A 17,734-nucleotide genomic window follows, 5' to 3' on the forward strand; every position below is an offset into this window, starting at 1 on the left:
GCAATCAAAGGAGAAGAAAAAGTATGCACCTTTGTGACTTTGGTGTTCCTAGACGCGTAATTGAATATTAGAAGGAATTAAGAGAAAAAAAAAATAAGCATTTAATTCCTTAATTTTAGAAGGATTTGAGACTGTTTCAATAGTATCTTCGTATCTTTTTGAGATTGAGAGTTTAATAGAAGAAGATATTTTCATACAAAACATTCTAAAAGTCATCAAGTTAGTAAGACTTTTGAGCTTAAGGCATTTCCATTAAATAAATGTAAGCCTTCGTGAGGTATTGGGGATTGCACCGTTGACTACTTAGCTACATCAGTCAAAATAGCATATAATTTTTCTTTCATTTTTTTATATCTTTTCTTTTGTCACAAAACTCTATGGAAAGCAAAAGCTTGATTCAAACATGTGGACTAGTGACCAGAAAAAAACCCCATATGTACTACCACATCTTTCTTTCACATTATTCCGATCTCTAATTTGGGTTAACAGAAAAGGTCCATTTTTTGACCCAAAGAGAAAAAGAAAGAGTCTTACAACCCACAACAGGATCCAAGAGTCCAAAAGGAGAGCTTTGTTTGACTGTTGTATAGGCCTGTTACACGGCCCACTCTTTGATCCTTTTGAAAGCCTTCATTTCGATCCTATGGGCCTTTAAAATGTGAACTATGATCAAATCAAATTGACCCCCCAAAAAAATGACCTATTTGAATGCCAAATTAATCCACCAAATCATGTGAAATTGTTTGTGTTTATCTGTGTTTTCATAAATGACAAATTAAAAATTATATAAATAATATTCAGTTAGTTGAAAGTTGGTAGATTGACTATAACTACGAGATATGTCAACGATTTTGAAAACAACTTCAATATCAGGGATTCTTTAGTTTTAGAAAACATTTTCCATTTTTTAAAATTATAAAATTATAATTACAAAAATCTTAAAACCAAACGGTATATTACAAATTTAACAATTTGTTTCCAAAATTAATTAGTTTCTTAGTGGCTGTGTTGTTACTACAAATTTCAACACCAACTATTTTATTCAAATGAATGTGTCTAAAAATCAAAAGAATATTGCAGTTAGAGCTTACATGAAAGTGTCAAAGCTAGCGGTACATCCGTTGACATAACCCTGCACAGCTCCACTCTACTCTATATCTAATCATCTTAACTTAGTTTTGATCAACTTCCCATTTTTTTTTTATTAATTAATACATGATAAGAAAATAAACAACTTTATAATTTTTTCCTCAAGAGCTTGCATTCAAATGGAAAATTTTGAAAGTTTCTAAAAGAGACAGGGAAAAATTAAAATTTAGATCCTCTACAGTTTTAAAGGAAATTGCTGCCACTAGTTTAAATTTACTTAAGTCAAATAAAATTTGTTTAAGTAAATTTAACAAAAAGTAATTTTAGTTAAAATAAAAAAAATTTAAACAAATTTAGTAAAAAATGATTTTAGTTTAAGCCAAAATATCCGCTTAAACAAATTTAGTCAAAAAGTGATTTTAACTTAAGTCAAAGAATTCGCTTAAATCAAAATTTAAAAAAATTTCAAAACTTCATCTTCTTCCTCTTTAAATTACAAAAAGGTTGAGAAATATTTGTGTAAGATCATGTAGTCACACCTTATAGTTATACCATAAAAACTTAAATGTTTCAAAATATGTAATAATGTAACTATTTCTCAAAGTTATCATTCTTATAATTTTTATTATCATTCTTAATAATTTAACTTGATTCCAAATAATTTTATCTCACTAATATTTATTACAAGTAGCATACTAGATAATACATTTGAAATATTTGATAAGATAAAATGTGTAAGAATTTTTGATAACTAAATAGTCGTTGTTAAGAAATATTTTTTTTTTAATTTTTTACAGTTTAAAAAGAAAGAAAATAAATTTTTGAAAGTTAATTTTTTGATTTTAGCAAAAATCACTTTTGACTAAATTTGCTTAAGTAAATTTTTTTTAACTTAAACTAAAATTATTTTTGTTAATTTGCTTAAATGAATTTAAACTGTAGACTACAGTTATATCTAAAACTGCAGAAAGAAAATCTGGATTCAAAAAATTTTCTTTTGTTGTATTATTTATCCTAACTAAATTTCTACAAAATTTCCAAAGTAAAAAGACAATAAGGTTGCTTTGTTTTCCTTGATTGAGTTATTTTGAAGCCACGGCAATGGCAAATCATAAACAAGAGCACATGCTAACTTCAAAAATTAATGGAAAACAGAGAATATAGAGGTTAGATGGAAGTGTGAAATGTGGACATATGGTAGAATGTCAATAATGAGTGGAACCCGCGATCCACTTAATGCGTTACAAAAGCTATGTTGGCGAGAGACACAACTGAAAATAACTTCATTGTTACTGTGCCACCTTCATTTCTTATCAACCTTGCATACAAACAACGTTGTCCAATCACTTCGTCGCAAAGGTTTCGTTAGGATTCACTTTCTTTGTTTTAGTCTAATTAAGTCCTTATTATAAATCCTATTGTATACAACAATTACAGTGGAGTACAATGACACATCGTATACATCACTTTTCTTTCTTTCTTCCAATATTGGCAGACAAAAGTGGGTTCTTCTCTTTGTGCTTTTAGATCAAGAAATTCAGTTTTGATTAGAACCTTAGAACTAGTTGAATGAAAGTGAATATCATTTGGAACGTTGAAGACCATGTCACGTGGCAATGACATGGAAGAGGGCATGGTGGTCCTTACCTTGAGTGGGTCCTTTTCACCCATTTGTTTTTATCCTAAACATATAAAAATGTTTTAGTTATTGATGGGTTGATCATTCACCAAAGTGTATCACCTTATAAACATTATAAATTAAATAAACACACACTGTCCCTGGAATCTGTACTGTCTTATACCCAACGTAATCCACAAATATTTTCAAATTTCAAATCAAATTCGAACAGCACATTTTTAAAAGTACGACTTGTCCAAATCGAAGCATAGTTTTGTTGTGTCCACGTCCCTCCCTCATAATACAACAAATCGTGCTGCGTTCATTATTTCAAAAGCACAGAAGAAGAAAGCTTTTTTAAACCGCTTTATACGAAATTTAAGTTTAATTTATCCTTGAAAACAAGCTTTGACGAGTGCCATCAATGCTAGCTGGTTTGATTTTATTTACATATCTCTGATTACTGAAAATTTATATCTTATCTCTTTCAAAACTATTATGAAGTGATATGTTTCAGTTATTTATAAAAAACCTCGTTAATGATTAAGATTTCCTCCCCAAGTTGATACCAATGATCCCCAGAAACACCTAATTAAATGAATAAAAAAGCCAACTCATTCCACTATCCTGGTACTGACTTGTGACCTCATTCCATCACCGTAATTTTAATTTCCTTTTGACAAAAAAAGGAAATTTTTTATTTTATTTTTGTGTATATCGAAATTGATATTCTTCGGAAAAAACGACATTTGAGTTTAAATTTGTACATGCAGTTATTTTGCATAATTTTTTTTTAATACATATTCTCATATTATAATTGTCTTTTATTTTAAAATTTTAAATAAATATAAATTAATTTATTAATATAGAGAATAAAATAATATTTTTAACACATGAATGAACGAACGAACGAACATGAGAAAAGTAAGAACATGGAATTCGGTTTTTGGGGGAACGCCATGGTGACGTGGTTTGAGTTCAGGTGGTGCCACGTAGGAGAAGGTGGGGCCCATGCTTTCACTGTACCAGATCATTACGTGAATTTAGAAATAGAACAATAACCAGACACACAGAATAAAAATAAAAATAAAAAAGTATTCTATTTATATTTCTCCGTAGCTCACAGTATACCTAAATTAGGAGCGAAAATAGCTGCGATATTTCGAAAATTGAAAAAGAAAAAGGGAAAAAAATATAAATGTATAGAAAAGGGGAGAAAGAGGGCCCGGAAATTGCTGGCATCTGAGGAGGGGAAAGGGAGAGGAAGAGAGAGAGTGTGCGTCTCTCTTTTTCTTTCTCTTTCTCTTTGTCCTAAAACCCTCTTTTCTTTCTCTCTCTCTCTCTCTTAACTTTTTTTTTTTTTTTTTTCTCTTTTCTACATTTTGTCTCCTTCCTCGATCTGCAACCAGTAACACTGCTCTCTTCTCTTCCCTCTCTTTCCTTCCCATTTTGCTGCATTGCTACGTTCATTACTCAACATGAACGGGTCCCTTTAGTTCGGTGTGTTTCGCTTTTATATATATATATACTCTCTGATTTTGTGGGTTTGAATTTTTTTAAAACTTTTTTTTTGGTTTGTGGAAATTGTTTTCTATTCAATTTGGTGGATTTGGTTGCAACGAATCTTCTCTGGCATTGATGATTAGTTCGCACCTTTAGCTGGATCGTTCCTTTTATTAGAGAAATTTTGGAGAATAATAATGAGAAAAAAACTGTGCAGGACGTTGGCTTCTAATAGCTTTTTTTAACGCATTTTTGGATTTGAGACATTGTCGCGTAACACTGCATTAGCTGTTTAGCTCTTCGATTTGAATTCTCGTTTTTTTTTCTCTCATAGCTGGGAAAGGGGACGAGTGTGTCACAGGATCTCGGTGGTCGGTGTCGGGTTTTTTAGCTTTTGTTGTTGTTGTTTTTGTTATTATTCTCGCCTTATTTTAATATTAATTTTGAAAAATTGGGTATCCAGGAATTTGAATTTCGGTTGGCTTTTCTTTTTGGTTTCGCATTTTAATGTTTTTTCGGTATTCGTGCATGAATTTGGATTTCTGTGGTTTAATTTGTATGCAACTTTGATTTGTTTTGCGCATTCAGTAGTATGTATTGAATGATCGTAGTGTTTATGTGCTCGACTTAATACTTTTTGTACGTGTATGTGGTGATGTTAGGTTTTAGAAGAACAAATTGAGGACAAGGGGCAGTTTGAAGATTCCCTAGAATCTAGATTTGGGTTCCTTTTTGGAGAGTATGTGTTAAATATAACTCTAAATTGAGCTGAATTCTGGATAAATGACACGGGGGAGGATAAGGGCTAGGCTCCGTAGGAGCCATCTTTACACATTTGGTTGCCTTCGGCCTTCTACCACTGAGGAAGCACCACATCCACTTCAAGGTCCGGGATTCTCACGAACTGTGCATTGCAACCAGCCTCTGTTACATGAAAAGAGACCTCTATATTACTGCAAGAATGATATATCCACAACCAAATACAATGTTATTACCTTTTTCCCCAAGGCACTATTTGAACAATTTCGTAGGGTTGCTAATATATACTTCCTTTTGGCTGCGTGTCTCTCAGCCTCTCCAATTTCACCTTTCAGCCCAGCGAGCATGATTGCTCCTTTGGCATTTGTTGTTGGCCTTAGTATGGCAAAGGAAGCATTGGAAGATTCACGCAGGTTCCTTCAGGATGTCAAGGTTAATCACCGGAAGGTTAATCGCCATAAAGGCGATGGTGCTTTTGGTCCCAGGTCGTGGCAGAACATTATGGTTGGAGATGTGGTAAAAGTAGAAAAAGATAATTTTTTTCCAGCTGATTTGCTTCTCTTGTCAACAAGTTATGAGGATGGCATATGCTATGTGGAAACGATGAATTTAGATGGTGAGACCAACTTGAAGGTGAAAAGATCTTTGGAGGTTACGTTGACTCTAGATAATGATGAAGTGTTTAAAGATTTCTCTGGAACAATACGTTGTGAAGACCCAAACCCCAATCTTTATACTTTTGTTGGAAACTTGGAGTATGAACGCCAGGTTTATCCTCTTGATCCAAGTCAAATTCTTCTTCGAGATTCTAAGCTCAGGAACACTGAGTACATTTATGGGGTGGTCATTTTCACTGGTCATGACAGCAAAGTCATGCAGAATTCCACAAAATCCCCTTCAAAAAGGAGCAGAATAGAAAAGAAGATGGATTATATCATATACACCCTCTTCACTGTCCTTATTTTGATATCTGTTATTAGTTCCATTGGATTTATCGTCAAGGCTAAGTACCAAACCACAAAATGGTGGTACTTACGGCCTGACAATATTGAATCCCAGTACGATCCCCAGAAAATTGGACTGGCTGGAATGAGTCATCTGATTACTGCGCTCATTCTTTATGGATATTTGATACCCATCTCACTTTATGTTTCCATTGAGGTTGTAAAGGTTTTACAGGCAACCTTTATTAATCAAGACATCCAAATGTATGATGACGAAACTGGGACTCCCGCTGAAGCACGGACATCAAATTTGAATGAAGAGTTGGGTCAGGTTGACACTATCCTCTCAGATAAAACTGGCACTTTGACCTGTAATCAGATGGACTTTTTGAAGTGCTCCATTGCTGGTTCTGCCTATGGTGTGCGTTCCAGTGAAGTTGAACTTGCTGCAGCAAAGCAGATAGCTTCTGATCTTGAGGACCAGGATTCAGATCTCTCCAATTTTCCCATGCCCAAGGCCAACACACAAGTTTCATGGGAAAATGTTAAAAGAGCTGAAGAAATTGAACTGGAGACTGTTGTTACTTCTAACGGCGATGAGGATCAAAGGCGTGCCATAAAGGGATTTGGTTTTGAAGATGACCGTCTCATGAATTGTAATTGGTTGAAAGAGCCCAATGCTGATGACCTTTTGTTGTTTTTCCGAATATTAGCAGTTTGCCATACGGCCATTCCTGAGCTGAATGAGGAGACTGGAGTTTATACATATGAAGCTGAGTCACCTGATGAAGGGGCTTTTCTTGTAGCAGCTAGAGAATTTGGCTTTGAGTTTTGTAGAAGGACACAGTCAAGTATTTTCATACGTGAAAGATTTTCTGCTTCTCGGGAAGTGGTTGAAAGGTAAGCATTCGTGAAAACTCTTATGTTCATCTACTCTCCCTGCCCACCTTTTTCAGAGGGGTTCCAAAATATGCTTTTGGTATTTAATTCTTTCAATCAGTTTGTCCCTGTCTTTATTCGTGTGTTATGTACATTTATGTACTTCTGGGTGAATTATGCAGAGAGTACAAACTTTTGAATCTGCTTGATTTTACGAGTAAAAGAAAGCGGATGACAGTGATTGTGCGTGATGAGGAGGGCACACTTTTTCTTTTTTGCAAAGGGGCTGACAGGTTAGGCCGCAGAATCTGTTATTCTTGCCTTAGTACTCGTTACTGACAGAACGTATGGTTGTTGATGGCCAATAGGAACTTTATTTCAAATTTATGTTAAAATAAAGGAAATTGAAATCCCATTCAATACTGTGGAGTTTAAACTTGTTTACCCCTAAATATACAACATAATCACTGCTATTACCTGCTTCCAAAGAAAGAAGCATGGTAAATCACACACACGAATGCTTATAGAGATATTTCCAACATCTCTCTTTAAACTTCGACATCCATTCTTTTATTGCTTGGTTGTGCAGTATCATATTTGATCGCATGTCAAAGAATGGAAAAAAGTATTTGGAGGCTACTACCAAACATTTGAATGAATATGGAGAAGCTGGTTTGCGAACACTAGCCCTAGCTTATAGAAAACTTGATGAGCAAGAGTACTCCGCTTGGAACAATGAATTTCTGAAAGCCAAAGCAGCTGTTGGGGCTGACAGAGAGGCAATGCTTGAGAGGGTATCAGATATGATGGAAAAAGAGTTGATTCTTGTTGGGGCTACTGCTGTGGAAGACAAACTGCAGAAAGGGGTGGGCCTTATCATTCTTGATGGTCAATGTATATTGCTGTTTTTTCTACTTCAACCCAATTCATTTATTTCCTCCTCAGGTGCCCCAATGTATTGATAAACTTGCTCAAGCTGGTCTCAAGATCTGGGTGTTGACAGGGGATAAGATGGAAACCGCAATCAACATTGGGTCTGTCTACCACAAATCATTTAACATATGAAACTATATTTTTTCTGTTCTAAATAATTAAGATTTAATTTACTAGAAAATGCTTCTGTGAAATATATGATATAACTGTTCTTTTCTGTGGTACAGATTTGCTTGCAGTTTACTTCGACAGGGCATGAAGCAGATCTGTATAACTACTCCGGTTTCAGACTCAGTAACCAATGATGTCAAACAGGTACCTTTTTCATTGAGAAAGAGTAAAGAAGTTTAATTTATGGACTTCAGTTTCATCTGATGTTAGGCCTAGTTCTTTAATTTAACACCCCAGGCCATCAAGGACAACATTTTGAATCAAATCACCAATGCTTCACAAATGATAAAGCTGGAGAAGGATCCTCATGCTGCATTTGCTTTAATTATTGATGGAAAAACTCTGACTTATGCTTTGGAAGATGATATGAAGCACCAATTTTTGGCATTGGCTGTTGATTGTGCATCTGTCATATGCTGTCGTGTGTCTCCCAAGCAAAAGGCATTGGTAGGACCTTTTTACCTTCTTCAGTTATGATTTTTTTATTCTCTATTAGTATGTTATGCTGCATTTCTTTAGTTGATTATTAGAGAAATGTTTGCATGACTACTCACATGGATCCATCTTAACTAGATAGGAAAAATTAGATCTGGTTAAATTCAGATGGGTCCATAAGTTTAGTTGTGCAGTGGGAACATTAGTCATTGCATCACTTGTATAGGTAGTCTTTATCTAATCTCTGTCGATATATCTATCAACTGGGAGAAATAAAGTTAAGTGATGTCGTATGATGTCTTATTTCCTTTATCTTTTGCTATCAGGTAACAAGGTTAGTGAAACAAGGTACTGGGAAGACCACTCTAGCAATAGGTGATGGTGCAAATGATGTTGGCATGATTCAAGAAGCAGATATTGGTATTGGAATCAGTGGGGTTGAAGGTATGCAGGTTAGTGGCTTACATGACTGGCTCTTTAATACAGTGCGTTTGATGGTTTGATTTTAACCTTTAATATTGCAAGTTGCAATGCCGTACATGTTATGTTTTAGATACAAAACCATATTATAGTTTTAACATTTTAAAAATTTAATACTATGGTTTGAGAGAGAGAATCTCACGTGTTTGGGCTTCATTTTCAAGCTAGACTGTGGATCAGGCTTCTTGTCAAGCCTTTCTATTCGCCCTCTTGTGATTAGTGCTGATCCAATGCAGTAGAGAAGTGAATTTTGCATTGTTGATAATTATTTACAGTATAATTTCTTCTATATAATGAGGAAAAGGTGATAGTTTTTAGTTCAAGTGAAGCTTATTTAGCATTCTCTTATTTTCTTAATTCTTTTATTCATTTTAATCTGAATGTAGTTATTTCTTAATTCTGATCATATTGAAAAGCTACATTTTTCGATGACCCATAAGGAGTGATATGAAACTTTCTGCTGTAAATTCAAATGATATTATGAACGCTTGAAATTCTTACTTTCTAATGTCCATTTTAAATTTTATGCAGTCGATATTATATGTCAAATGTTTGTATATACTAAAAAACAAATTTTCTTCACTCTTGCGTGTCAAGAAAATTTACATATATGCTTTTCTATTCGGAATCTTGTAATATTTCTGCTAGTTTTAAACTCAAGCCTGCAACTTCCTTTCAGGCGGTGATGGCTAGTGACTTTGCTATTGCCCAATTTCGATTTTTAGAGAGACTTCTGGTAGTCCATGGACATTGGTGTTACAAGAGAATTGCACTAATGGTAATTCCCTAATATTCATCTAGATAGATCGTTATTCTCACATGTTGGATGCCTTGTCTTCACTTTCTTGTGCGCTGTGCATCCTTAGCTTGGATAGAGAATCATGCAAAATATTTAGCAATTTGTATCTTTCTATCATGAACTGATTCCAGTATTTATCTTCTCAACTGGTCTGTTGTGCATGCAGATCTGTTATTTCTTCTACAAGAATATTGCATTTGGCCTCACCATCTTCTATTTTGAGGCCTTCACAGGCTTCTCTGGTCAATCGGTTTATGATGACTGGTATATGATATTGTTCAATGTTGTTCTGACATCATTACCTGTCATTTCACTTGGTGTTTTTGAACAAGATGTTCCATCAGAAGTTTGTTTACAGGTTTGTTTGTTCTCTTGAAATGTCTTCAATGTGTTTTATCCATGTTAGAATAATCTGACCTATTGATGAGCTGTTGCCTATTATGCTTTGCAGTTTCCTGCACTGTATCAACAAGGACCCAAGAATTTGTTCTTTGACTGGTATAGAATACTGGGATGGATGGGGAATGGTCTCTATGCCTCCCTCGTCATCTTCTTCCTTGTTGTCACCATTTTCTATGATCAAGCATTCCGTGTTGATGGCCAGACGGCTGACATGGCTGCTGTCGGGACCACTATGTTCACTTGCATTATCTGGGCCGTCAACTGCCAGATTGCGCTGACAATGAGCCACTTTACATGGATTCAGCATGTGTTTGTATGGGGCAGCATAGTCACTTGGTACATCTTTCTCTTCTTGTATGGAATGATTTCTCCGGAATATTCCAACAGTGCCTACCAAATTCTAGTTGAAGCTCTTGCTCCTGCACCTATTTATTGGACAGTAACCCTTTTAGTTGCAGTTACTTGCAATCTTCCTTATTTTGCCCACATATCCTTCCAAAGATGTTTCCATCCCATGGATCATCACATTATCCAAGAAATCAAGTACTACAAGAAGGATATTGAAGATCAACACATGTGGACAAGAGAGCGTTCTAAAGCCAGACAGGAAACCAAGATTGGTATCACAGCAAGAGTGGAAGCAAAGATCAGGCAATTGAAGGGAAGGCTGCAAAAAAAGCAATCTATGTTGCCTATGTTGTCCCCATCTTGACACTATACATAATTTAACAGTTTTGGGTATATTTAGGGTTCCTTATATTGTTTGATTAAACGGGCAAATTCAAGTCCCACAAAAGAATGGAAGCTGTTGTATGTAACATATTTACGTAGAAGGGTGCGTGCGGTGTGTAATTCTCTTCCACATGATTATTATTCAATTGACATTGAAGAAATGAAAAATTACTGTTTTTTTGGCTAGAAAATATAGTTCCCAAATTTTCTTCCAAAAGGATGAAATCCGTTGTTAATAAATTGATCTATTCAAATTCTTTGCGTATACTGACTGTATTATGCACGTGTCTTCTTTTATGGAATCATGGAAACCTTCCTATTTTAAATTGGTGCGAAAACAGACCAAAACTGTAGGAGATCAATACCCATAGACATTAAATAATCATGCAATGCAGGCTAATAAGCAATAAAATAACGGTAAGCATTCGAATATATTTTTTTCCCCTCTCTTTTCTGCTGTTACTTTTGTAAAACAGTAAAAGTAATCAATAAAAAAATCTTGAATACGAGAAGTTTGCGCTTGTTAAAAAATCTTTAATTTACTTAAATCACGAGAAAAAGGAAGCATGAGCAGATAAATAATATATTCCTAAAATCCAAAACAACGTCGTTTCAACTTTCAAAGTAAAACAAAAAGCTGGTAGGTTGATGAACGATAGCGCGAGGAGGGTGAGCGTGTGACAACGATCATTCTCAGTTCTCCCACACACTCTCTCTCTCCTTTCTTCGTCGACTCCGTTTTCTTTATCCCTTTTCATATTTTCCAATTTTGTCCTCTGTTTTTTCTCCATTTCTCAATTTTGTCCTCTCCTTCTACGATGACCTACTTGAAGTCGTAGCTCAAGTTCGTGTTCGATTTTCCAATTCCCAATTTCAATTGCCTAAACCTTGTAAAGGTTTTGGTTGAATGGAAGCTCGAGTTGGGAACAAGTTCCGTCTCGGTCGGAAGATTGGTAGCGGATCTTTCGGAGAGATCTATCTCGGTGCGTTCTGCTTCCACTCGCTTTTCACTGTTTGCGTATTTACTGTGAATTTCTGAGTTTTCGCTAATTCGATTTATTTATCGATTGATTATACTGGTGCAGGAACTAATATTCAGACTAATGAAGAGGTTGCGATTAAGCTTGTGAGTTTTCGGACCTACTACCTAACCTAAGTTGGAAAATAATGTTTAACGTATTTTCTTTCATGTTTGCAAAATTAAAATATTTTTGTTATGTTTAACCTACTCCTGTTTTGTTGCTGAGAAAATTTAAGAAGATTCCGGAATTAGGAGAGTTGAAATGTTTTCAGTGGCGTTGAAATGATAAGTCCTAAGAAATAGTTGTAGAGTTGAAATTGGAGCTATGGGATATTGAATGTCTTTTGATGCGCTTACAGTTTGTTTTCTAGTTCCGGACTCGTTGGTTAATTTTTGCTAAATTGCCTGGCGATTGAAGTTGTGTCTATTTCTGCTGCGAAAATAAATTGATTGAGTGCCTTCGTAGACGTGTTTAATTGGGTGTTTTCTTTCTCTGTTTTCCCTTTGATTCAGGAAAGTATCAAAACCAAGCACCCTCAATTGTTGTATGAATCAAAGCTGTATAAAATACTGCAAGGAGGAAGTAATTTCTCATCTTGGAATTTGTGTCTTTGGGAACTCATGTTATTGATTTTGTATTATTCACTGAGCTTTAATCTTTTTGGTTGGCCATCTTTTATGTGGCAGATGGGATCCCAAATGTGAAATGGTATGGTGTTGAAGGAGAATACAATGTCCTCGTGATGGATTTACTTGGTCCTAGTCTTGAGGATTTATTCAATTTCTGTAGTCGGAAATTATCTCTCAAAACTGTTCTCATGCTTGCTGATCAGATGGTAGGTTTTTTCATGTTGCATTTGCATGAACTTCCTTTTAATTTACATTCTCTAATTTTCTTTAATGTTTTGAATTGTTCGCAGATAAATCGAGTTGAATTTGTTCATTCGAAATCATTTTTACATCGGGACATCAAGCCAGACAACTTTCTCATGGGTTTAGGGAGGCGTGCAAATCAAGTGTGTTTAATTCTTGCTTCTGAACTTTTGTTTCTCTGCCATCTCCTGCATTTAATGTATCCTTTTCAAATTTACCTCTTTTATAGGTGTATATCATTGACTTTGGTCTTGCTAAGAAATACAGAGACACCACTACACATCAGCATATTCCTTACCGGTACTTTTATGACATCTTTATGTTTCTTTTTTTGGATTTTATTAACATTGGCTGCAAACTAGTTTCAACTTTTAGGAATTAAGACCGTTATCTATTATTAACTCCTATATGGCTATATCTGGATGTTACAAAGTTGTTGATTATTTATGTGAGTAACTGACTATTTAGTGGGAGAGTTTTCTTGTAGAAGAATAGCAGCTTCAAAATTGCCATTATTTTAAGATGTGAAACTACTTTGGCTTGCACTGGAAGTCTGGAACCTTCCATGCTTTTGTGTTCCAAATATTCATACAATTTTTATGCACTTGTAATTTGGGAATAATTGAATATATATATCTTTAATTAATGCATGACTTGTAATTGTTACTTAAACCAATTCTTTGAGTAGTTTCTCTGCAATAATTTGTAAAATTAGTCTTTTTATATTTATATTATTACTTTACTTAGTCTTCCAAATTATTTATTTAATCATCAAGATAGCACTTGATTCTGTGGTTCTGAGTTGTCATTGTACTTTCATATGTTTTTTGTGAATTTGACTTCTTTGTAATCCTTTGTAGAGAGAATAAGAATTTGACTGGAACTGCTAGGTATGCCAGTATGAATACTCATCTTGGAATTGGTATGCTTTTATGTCTCACTTGATCAATACCCTTTCTTATTTCTTTGTTTAAGACCATTGATTTGGACCCGAGTTTGATATTTTCACGCTTTAATAGAGCAAAGCCGGAGGGATGATTTGGAGTCACTTGGATATGTTCTTATGTATTTCTTAAGAGGAAGGTAATTACCCTCTCACCTTTGGTATTTCCTATATTTCTTTACCCCCTACTATTTTTTCATTTGGTAGTTCTGCAGTCTGCCTTGGCAGGGATTGAAAGCAGGTACTAAGAAGCAGAAGTATGAAAAGATCAGTGAGAAGAAAGTTTCTACTTCTATTGAGGTGTGATTGTGTTAGTGTAATGAAAAAGTGTTTCATTTCATATTATGCATGTCCATATTTTGTTTTTAAAATTATAACTGATTGTGGATTGCTTCTTTGTTAGTCTCTCTGTCGTGGCTATCCTTCAGAATTTGCATCATACTTCCATTACTGCCGATCACTGAGGTTTGACGATAAACCAGATTATGCATATTTGAAAAGACTTTTACGTGACCTTTTCATTCGTGAAGGTTTGATCCTTGTCTTCCTATTTATGTGATACTTTGGGATGTATTGTAGTCCCTGATAAACATATTTTGCACATCAGATGGCTAAGTCTTAATATGACTTTTTGTATTCACTGTTGTCTTATTTCACTAGGATTCCAGTTTGATTATGTCTTTGATTGGACTATTTTGAAATATCAGCAATCTCAAATTTCCACTCCTGCTGCCCGTGCTATTGTAAGTGATAGTATGCTATCTCATTGCATTAGCTGATTGATTGTTGAGAATAGGTTATTTCAGTGGAAGTGACACTTGCAGGGTCCTGCTGCTGGACCAAGTTCTGGTATGCCACCACCTGCTGCAAATGTTGATGGACAGTTAGGTATACATTTTTTCTTTTCATTTCAGATCCCTGCTGCAAATGTTAAGAGTTTAGTGTCATACCATTCAATAATCTGTTAAGATATTCTGTGATGCTTTTTGTCATTTAACTCATTTTTTTCATACTTCTTTGATATGTCACTGTTGCATTTTTCTGATATGGTAACTTCTGTGTAGGTGGAGATGATGGTAGGCATAATAATTGGTCTTCATCAGATCCTACTCGTAGGAGAAACTCTGGACCTATTGCTAATGATGGAGTGTTATCTAGGCAAAAAGCCCCTGTTACAAACGACGCAACTGGATCTAAAGATGTTATGGTGTGTGTATTTATTTGCGATTTGGTTATTGCCTGTGCTATGATGTCAACATATTTCTTGCAGAATGTTGGAAGATGGTTTCTTTATGCCATAATTTCCAGAATTCTTAAATCCACATTGTTATCCCTGTCAAATCATAGCTGATTAAGGGAATTAATATTTATTAGGAATGATATTGTTTTAAAAGGGAAAAAATAAAATAAAACTGCTTATTGTTTATCCTAGACAAAAATCTAGTGAAGCTTTGTTTTGTTGCATCTTGTTTCTCTTGGTCATGACCAAATACATAATATGTACAGCTGAAACATAGGAAAAGCAGGTAATATAAATATTCCTCAATTATCTGCTAATTAGACATGTTATGCATGATACATCATTCTCTGGACTCAACTTCTTCAATCCTTTACTTATAGTTTGTGGTGTAAATATATTCTTCTGGTGCTTGTAATTCATGGAAAAAAAAAAGAATATAGGCCATGTCTAGTATGTGTTCATGATATTCTCCGTGATTGCCTTCGTTTTTAGTTCAAAATTCTTATCATTTTTCATATTTCCTACTGATTAAGGTTATACAAGGTTCTCTGTTTATATGGCAATTAGCTTTCATATAACTTACAAATTTCTGTGCGTGGTTTATGCAGCTGTCAGGTTCTCATTTCTTCCGGTCCAGTGGATCTGCCAGGCAAGGTGCTGTCTCAGGCAGCCGGGATGTAGTTATTGGCGGTGAGTCTGAGTCCTCTCGTCCTCTGACCCTGGATTCAAGTCAGGCAGCACTTCGTAAAACCTCTGGTCCTCAGAGAAGTTCAGCTATCCTATCATCTGAACACAACCGAGCACCCTCTGGCAGAAACACATCAAACATAAAGAATTTGGACTCAACTCTTAGAGGTATGGAGAGCCTGCATTTCAACGACGAGAGGGTACAATATTAGCAGCTACCACTCTCGATCATCTTTCTTTGTAAATTCTGAAAGGCATATACTCTTTTTTCAAGAACTAAGGAATGGAATGTTGTCTATGCATTGTGTTGAAGTCAAACTGCGAACAAGTTGGGAATCGTCCCCATAGGTATACAATAAAGATATGTCTAGATAGCTTCCTCCTTAACTAAAATGCCCTCGCAAAAGGCTTCTGTTCATACAGTGTGTTATACAGACATGTTCTGCACTTCTGCTTCACCTTTACTATCATTTTCTCATGTCGTTCATTAGCCATTTTTCTTCCTTTTAAAGCATTACATATCATTGTAAATCTATTAGTAGGGGAATTATCAGATTTTGTGAGCAAGACGTGAACCTGAGTTGTGTCGTTTTAATAACAATCGAAGTTTTCTTGCATGACAATAGAGGGGAATTCCATGTTATTGCTTTGGCTTTTAATTGCTTTTATCCTAACGTGATATTGTCCCACAGAAAAAGTAGAAAAGAAAGAAAAATACCTTCACTAAGAGGCACCTAAATTGGGTGCAAATAAAAGACATCAAAATATGCTGTACAATTAGTGAAGTTTTATCAAAGATAATGAAAAGAAAAAAAAAAACTTGTGAATCAGAAAAGGAGGAGCTTCTTCTTCTTCTAGACCTAGAAATAAAGAATGACATACTCCAGAAAAAAGAAAAAAAAAAACCTGGATCGAGAACTTGTAAGATTCAAGATGAGCGATATGCTAATATATCATTGTTTTTGAGTAAAACGATACCGTCCTTCATCCTAATAAATACAAATAAAGCCAGAGGCAATGCCTCCTTTGCTCGGCGGATTCAATGATCCCATTTAGTAAAACAAATGATAATGGCAATGGGACTAAAACGTCATATAATGAATTATATAAAGTCAGGACAATTAACATTTTCCATTATTTTCTACGCAGAACTCTTTTCTAGAATGCCGTTTCGTATCGACTATGAAATCAAAGCTTTAATAGATTTTGGGTAAAGGAAAATGACAGTCTTAGAATTATTGAATATTTAAAATCATAAGCAATTAAGATTGAATTGCACGAAAACTTATTTGCTTTCCTATCAAATAACCATAAACAAAACTTCTTGATTGGATTCATTTGACGTCTTAATAAGAGATCCTTTGGATTGGATTTTACCAAGTAAAGAAAAATATTTTGTTTACACGTATATAATAACTTTTCATAAACTTGGACTGGGATGCAAACTACAAAACCAAAAGAATTTTAAAAAATGGTGTGTTTAAATGTGCATGAAACTTGAAATTCTAATTTAGAATAGTTCAAATATTGTCATTTTACACTAATCGTGTCCCTTTCAGTTCGTAGTATGCAAATGGAGTTGTTAGGGTTGGTTGCAGTCATAAATATAATACCATGGTAGTTAGGGTCAGTAAGATGTATGATATAGTTTACATTGATCTTGTTGATGCGTATCTCGAGATTATGTTTGCATCAGATGCATGAACGAGACACAATGTAATATGCTAGCTGTAATTGTAAACACTGCTTTCCATGCACCTATACCATAATAGAAATAAGCAACAAGGATATGTGAGATGAAAAGCTTGGAAAAGTGTCCTAAACTCCCACTGATAGGAGCTACTAAGGGAGCAAAGCAGGGCACTACGTGTTAAAGTGTGACCACGTCAAAATTTTCACTACTTTAAACTCATACTGTCTTGCATCTTGCAGGTTTAATGTGCTAACTTTTCTAGTTATTGACCATAAAAAAATTATATGTAATCAGAAATTCGATATCCTTGTCATCAACCTTGCAAAGTGAGTAATGATACTAAAGCGTGAAAGAATATTTCATCTTCTGCCTTCATAAGGGGCTCAAGAAGAGTCACTCACCCACAAAGCCCTTTGGTTTTTTTTTTTCCTGTTCTCTATGTAAGACAATCAAAATAAAATTCTGAAGCAATCAATCGAATTCTATTTCAAAACCAAAAGCATTACTTTTAAGTTTGAACTTGCTAAGGATTA

The 17,734-nt window shown here is 34.8% G+C and overlaps 2 protein-coding genes across 5 annotated transcripts; both read left to right on the top strand.

Moving 5' to 3' along the window:
* Positions 1 to 4,073: 4,073 nt before the first annotated feature.
* Positions 4,074 to 10,925, top strand: LOC113850068 (probable phospholipid-transporting ATPase 4). Of its 3 annotated transcripts, none has more exons than XM_027480402.1 (11): positions 4,074 to 4,207; positions 4,873 to 6,813; positions 6,975 to 7,085; positions 7,382 to 7,658; positions 7,738 to 7,826; positions 7,953 to 8,040; positions 8,113 to 8,343; positions 8,658 to 8,783; positions 9,491 to 9,589; positions 9,777 to 9,968; positions 10,062 to 10,925. In XM_027480402.1, exons 2-11 carry the CDS (start codon positions 4,994 to 4,996, stop codon positions 10,722 to 10,724), a joined length of 3,696 nt encoding a protein of 1,231 aa, XP_027336203.1. In that variant the 5' UTR covers positions 4,074 to 4,207; positions 4,873 to 4,993; the 3' UTR covers positions 10,725 to 10,925. The 3 variants fall into 3 exon arrangements, with proteins under 3 accessions (XP_027336203.1, XP_027336205.1, XP_027336204.1); XM_027480404.1 differs by having other exon boundaries at positions 8,134 to 8,343; XM_027480403.1 differs by having other exon boundaries at positions 4,074 to 4,115.
* Positions 10,926 to 11,197: 272 nt separating this feature from the next.
* Positions 11,198 to 16,307, top strand: LOC113851500 (casein kinase 1-like protein 2). 2 transcript variants are annotated; one of them, XM_027482001.1, is made up of 14 exons: positions 11,198 to 11,727; positions 11,830 to 11,870; positions 12,279 to 12,348; positions 12,453 to 12,601; positions 12,686 to 12,781; positions 12,868 to 12,938; positions 13,499 to 13,560; positions 13,658 to 13,721; positions 13,797 to 13,881; positions 13,985 to 14,111; positions 14,242 to 14,324; positions 14,406 to 14,469; positions 14,646 to 14,788; positions 15,430 to 16,307. In XM_027482001.1, exons 1-14 carry the CDS (start codon positions 11,652 to 11,654, stop codon positions 15,718 to 15,720), a joined length of 1,422 nt encoding a protein of 473 aa, XP_027337802.1. In that variant the 5' UTR covers positions 11,198 to 11,651; the 3' UTR covers positions 15,721 to 16,307. The 2 variants fall into 2 exon arrangements, with proteins under 2 accessions (XP_027337802.1, XP_027337803.1); XM_027482002.1 differs by lacking the exon at positions 14,406 to 14,469 and having other exon boundaries at positions 11,408 to 11,727; positions 14,242 to 14,328; positions 15,430 to 16,134.
* Positions 16,308 to 17,734: the final 1,427 nt, after the last annotated feature.

This window comes from Abrus precatorius, unplaced genomic scaffold, assembly GCF_003935025.1.
Source record: "Abrus precatorius isolate BTA unplaced genomic scaffold, Abrus_2018 Scaffold9, whole genome shotgun sequence".
In the NCBI taxonomy this organism is placed as follows: Eukaryota; Viridiplantae; Streptophyta; class Magnoliopsida; order Fabales; family Fabaceae; genus Abrus; species Abrus precatorius.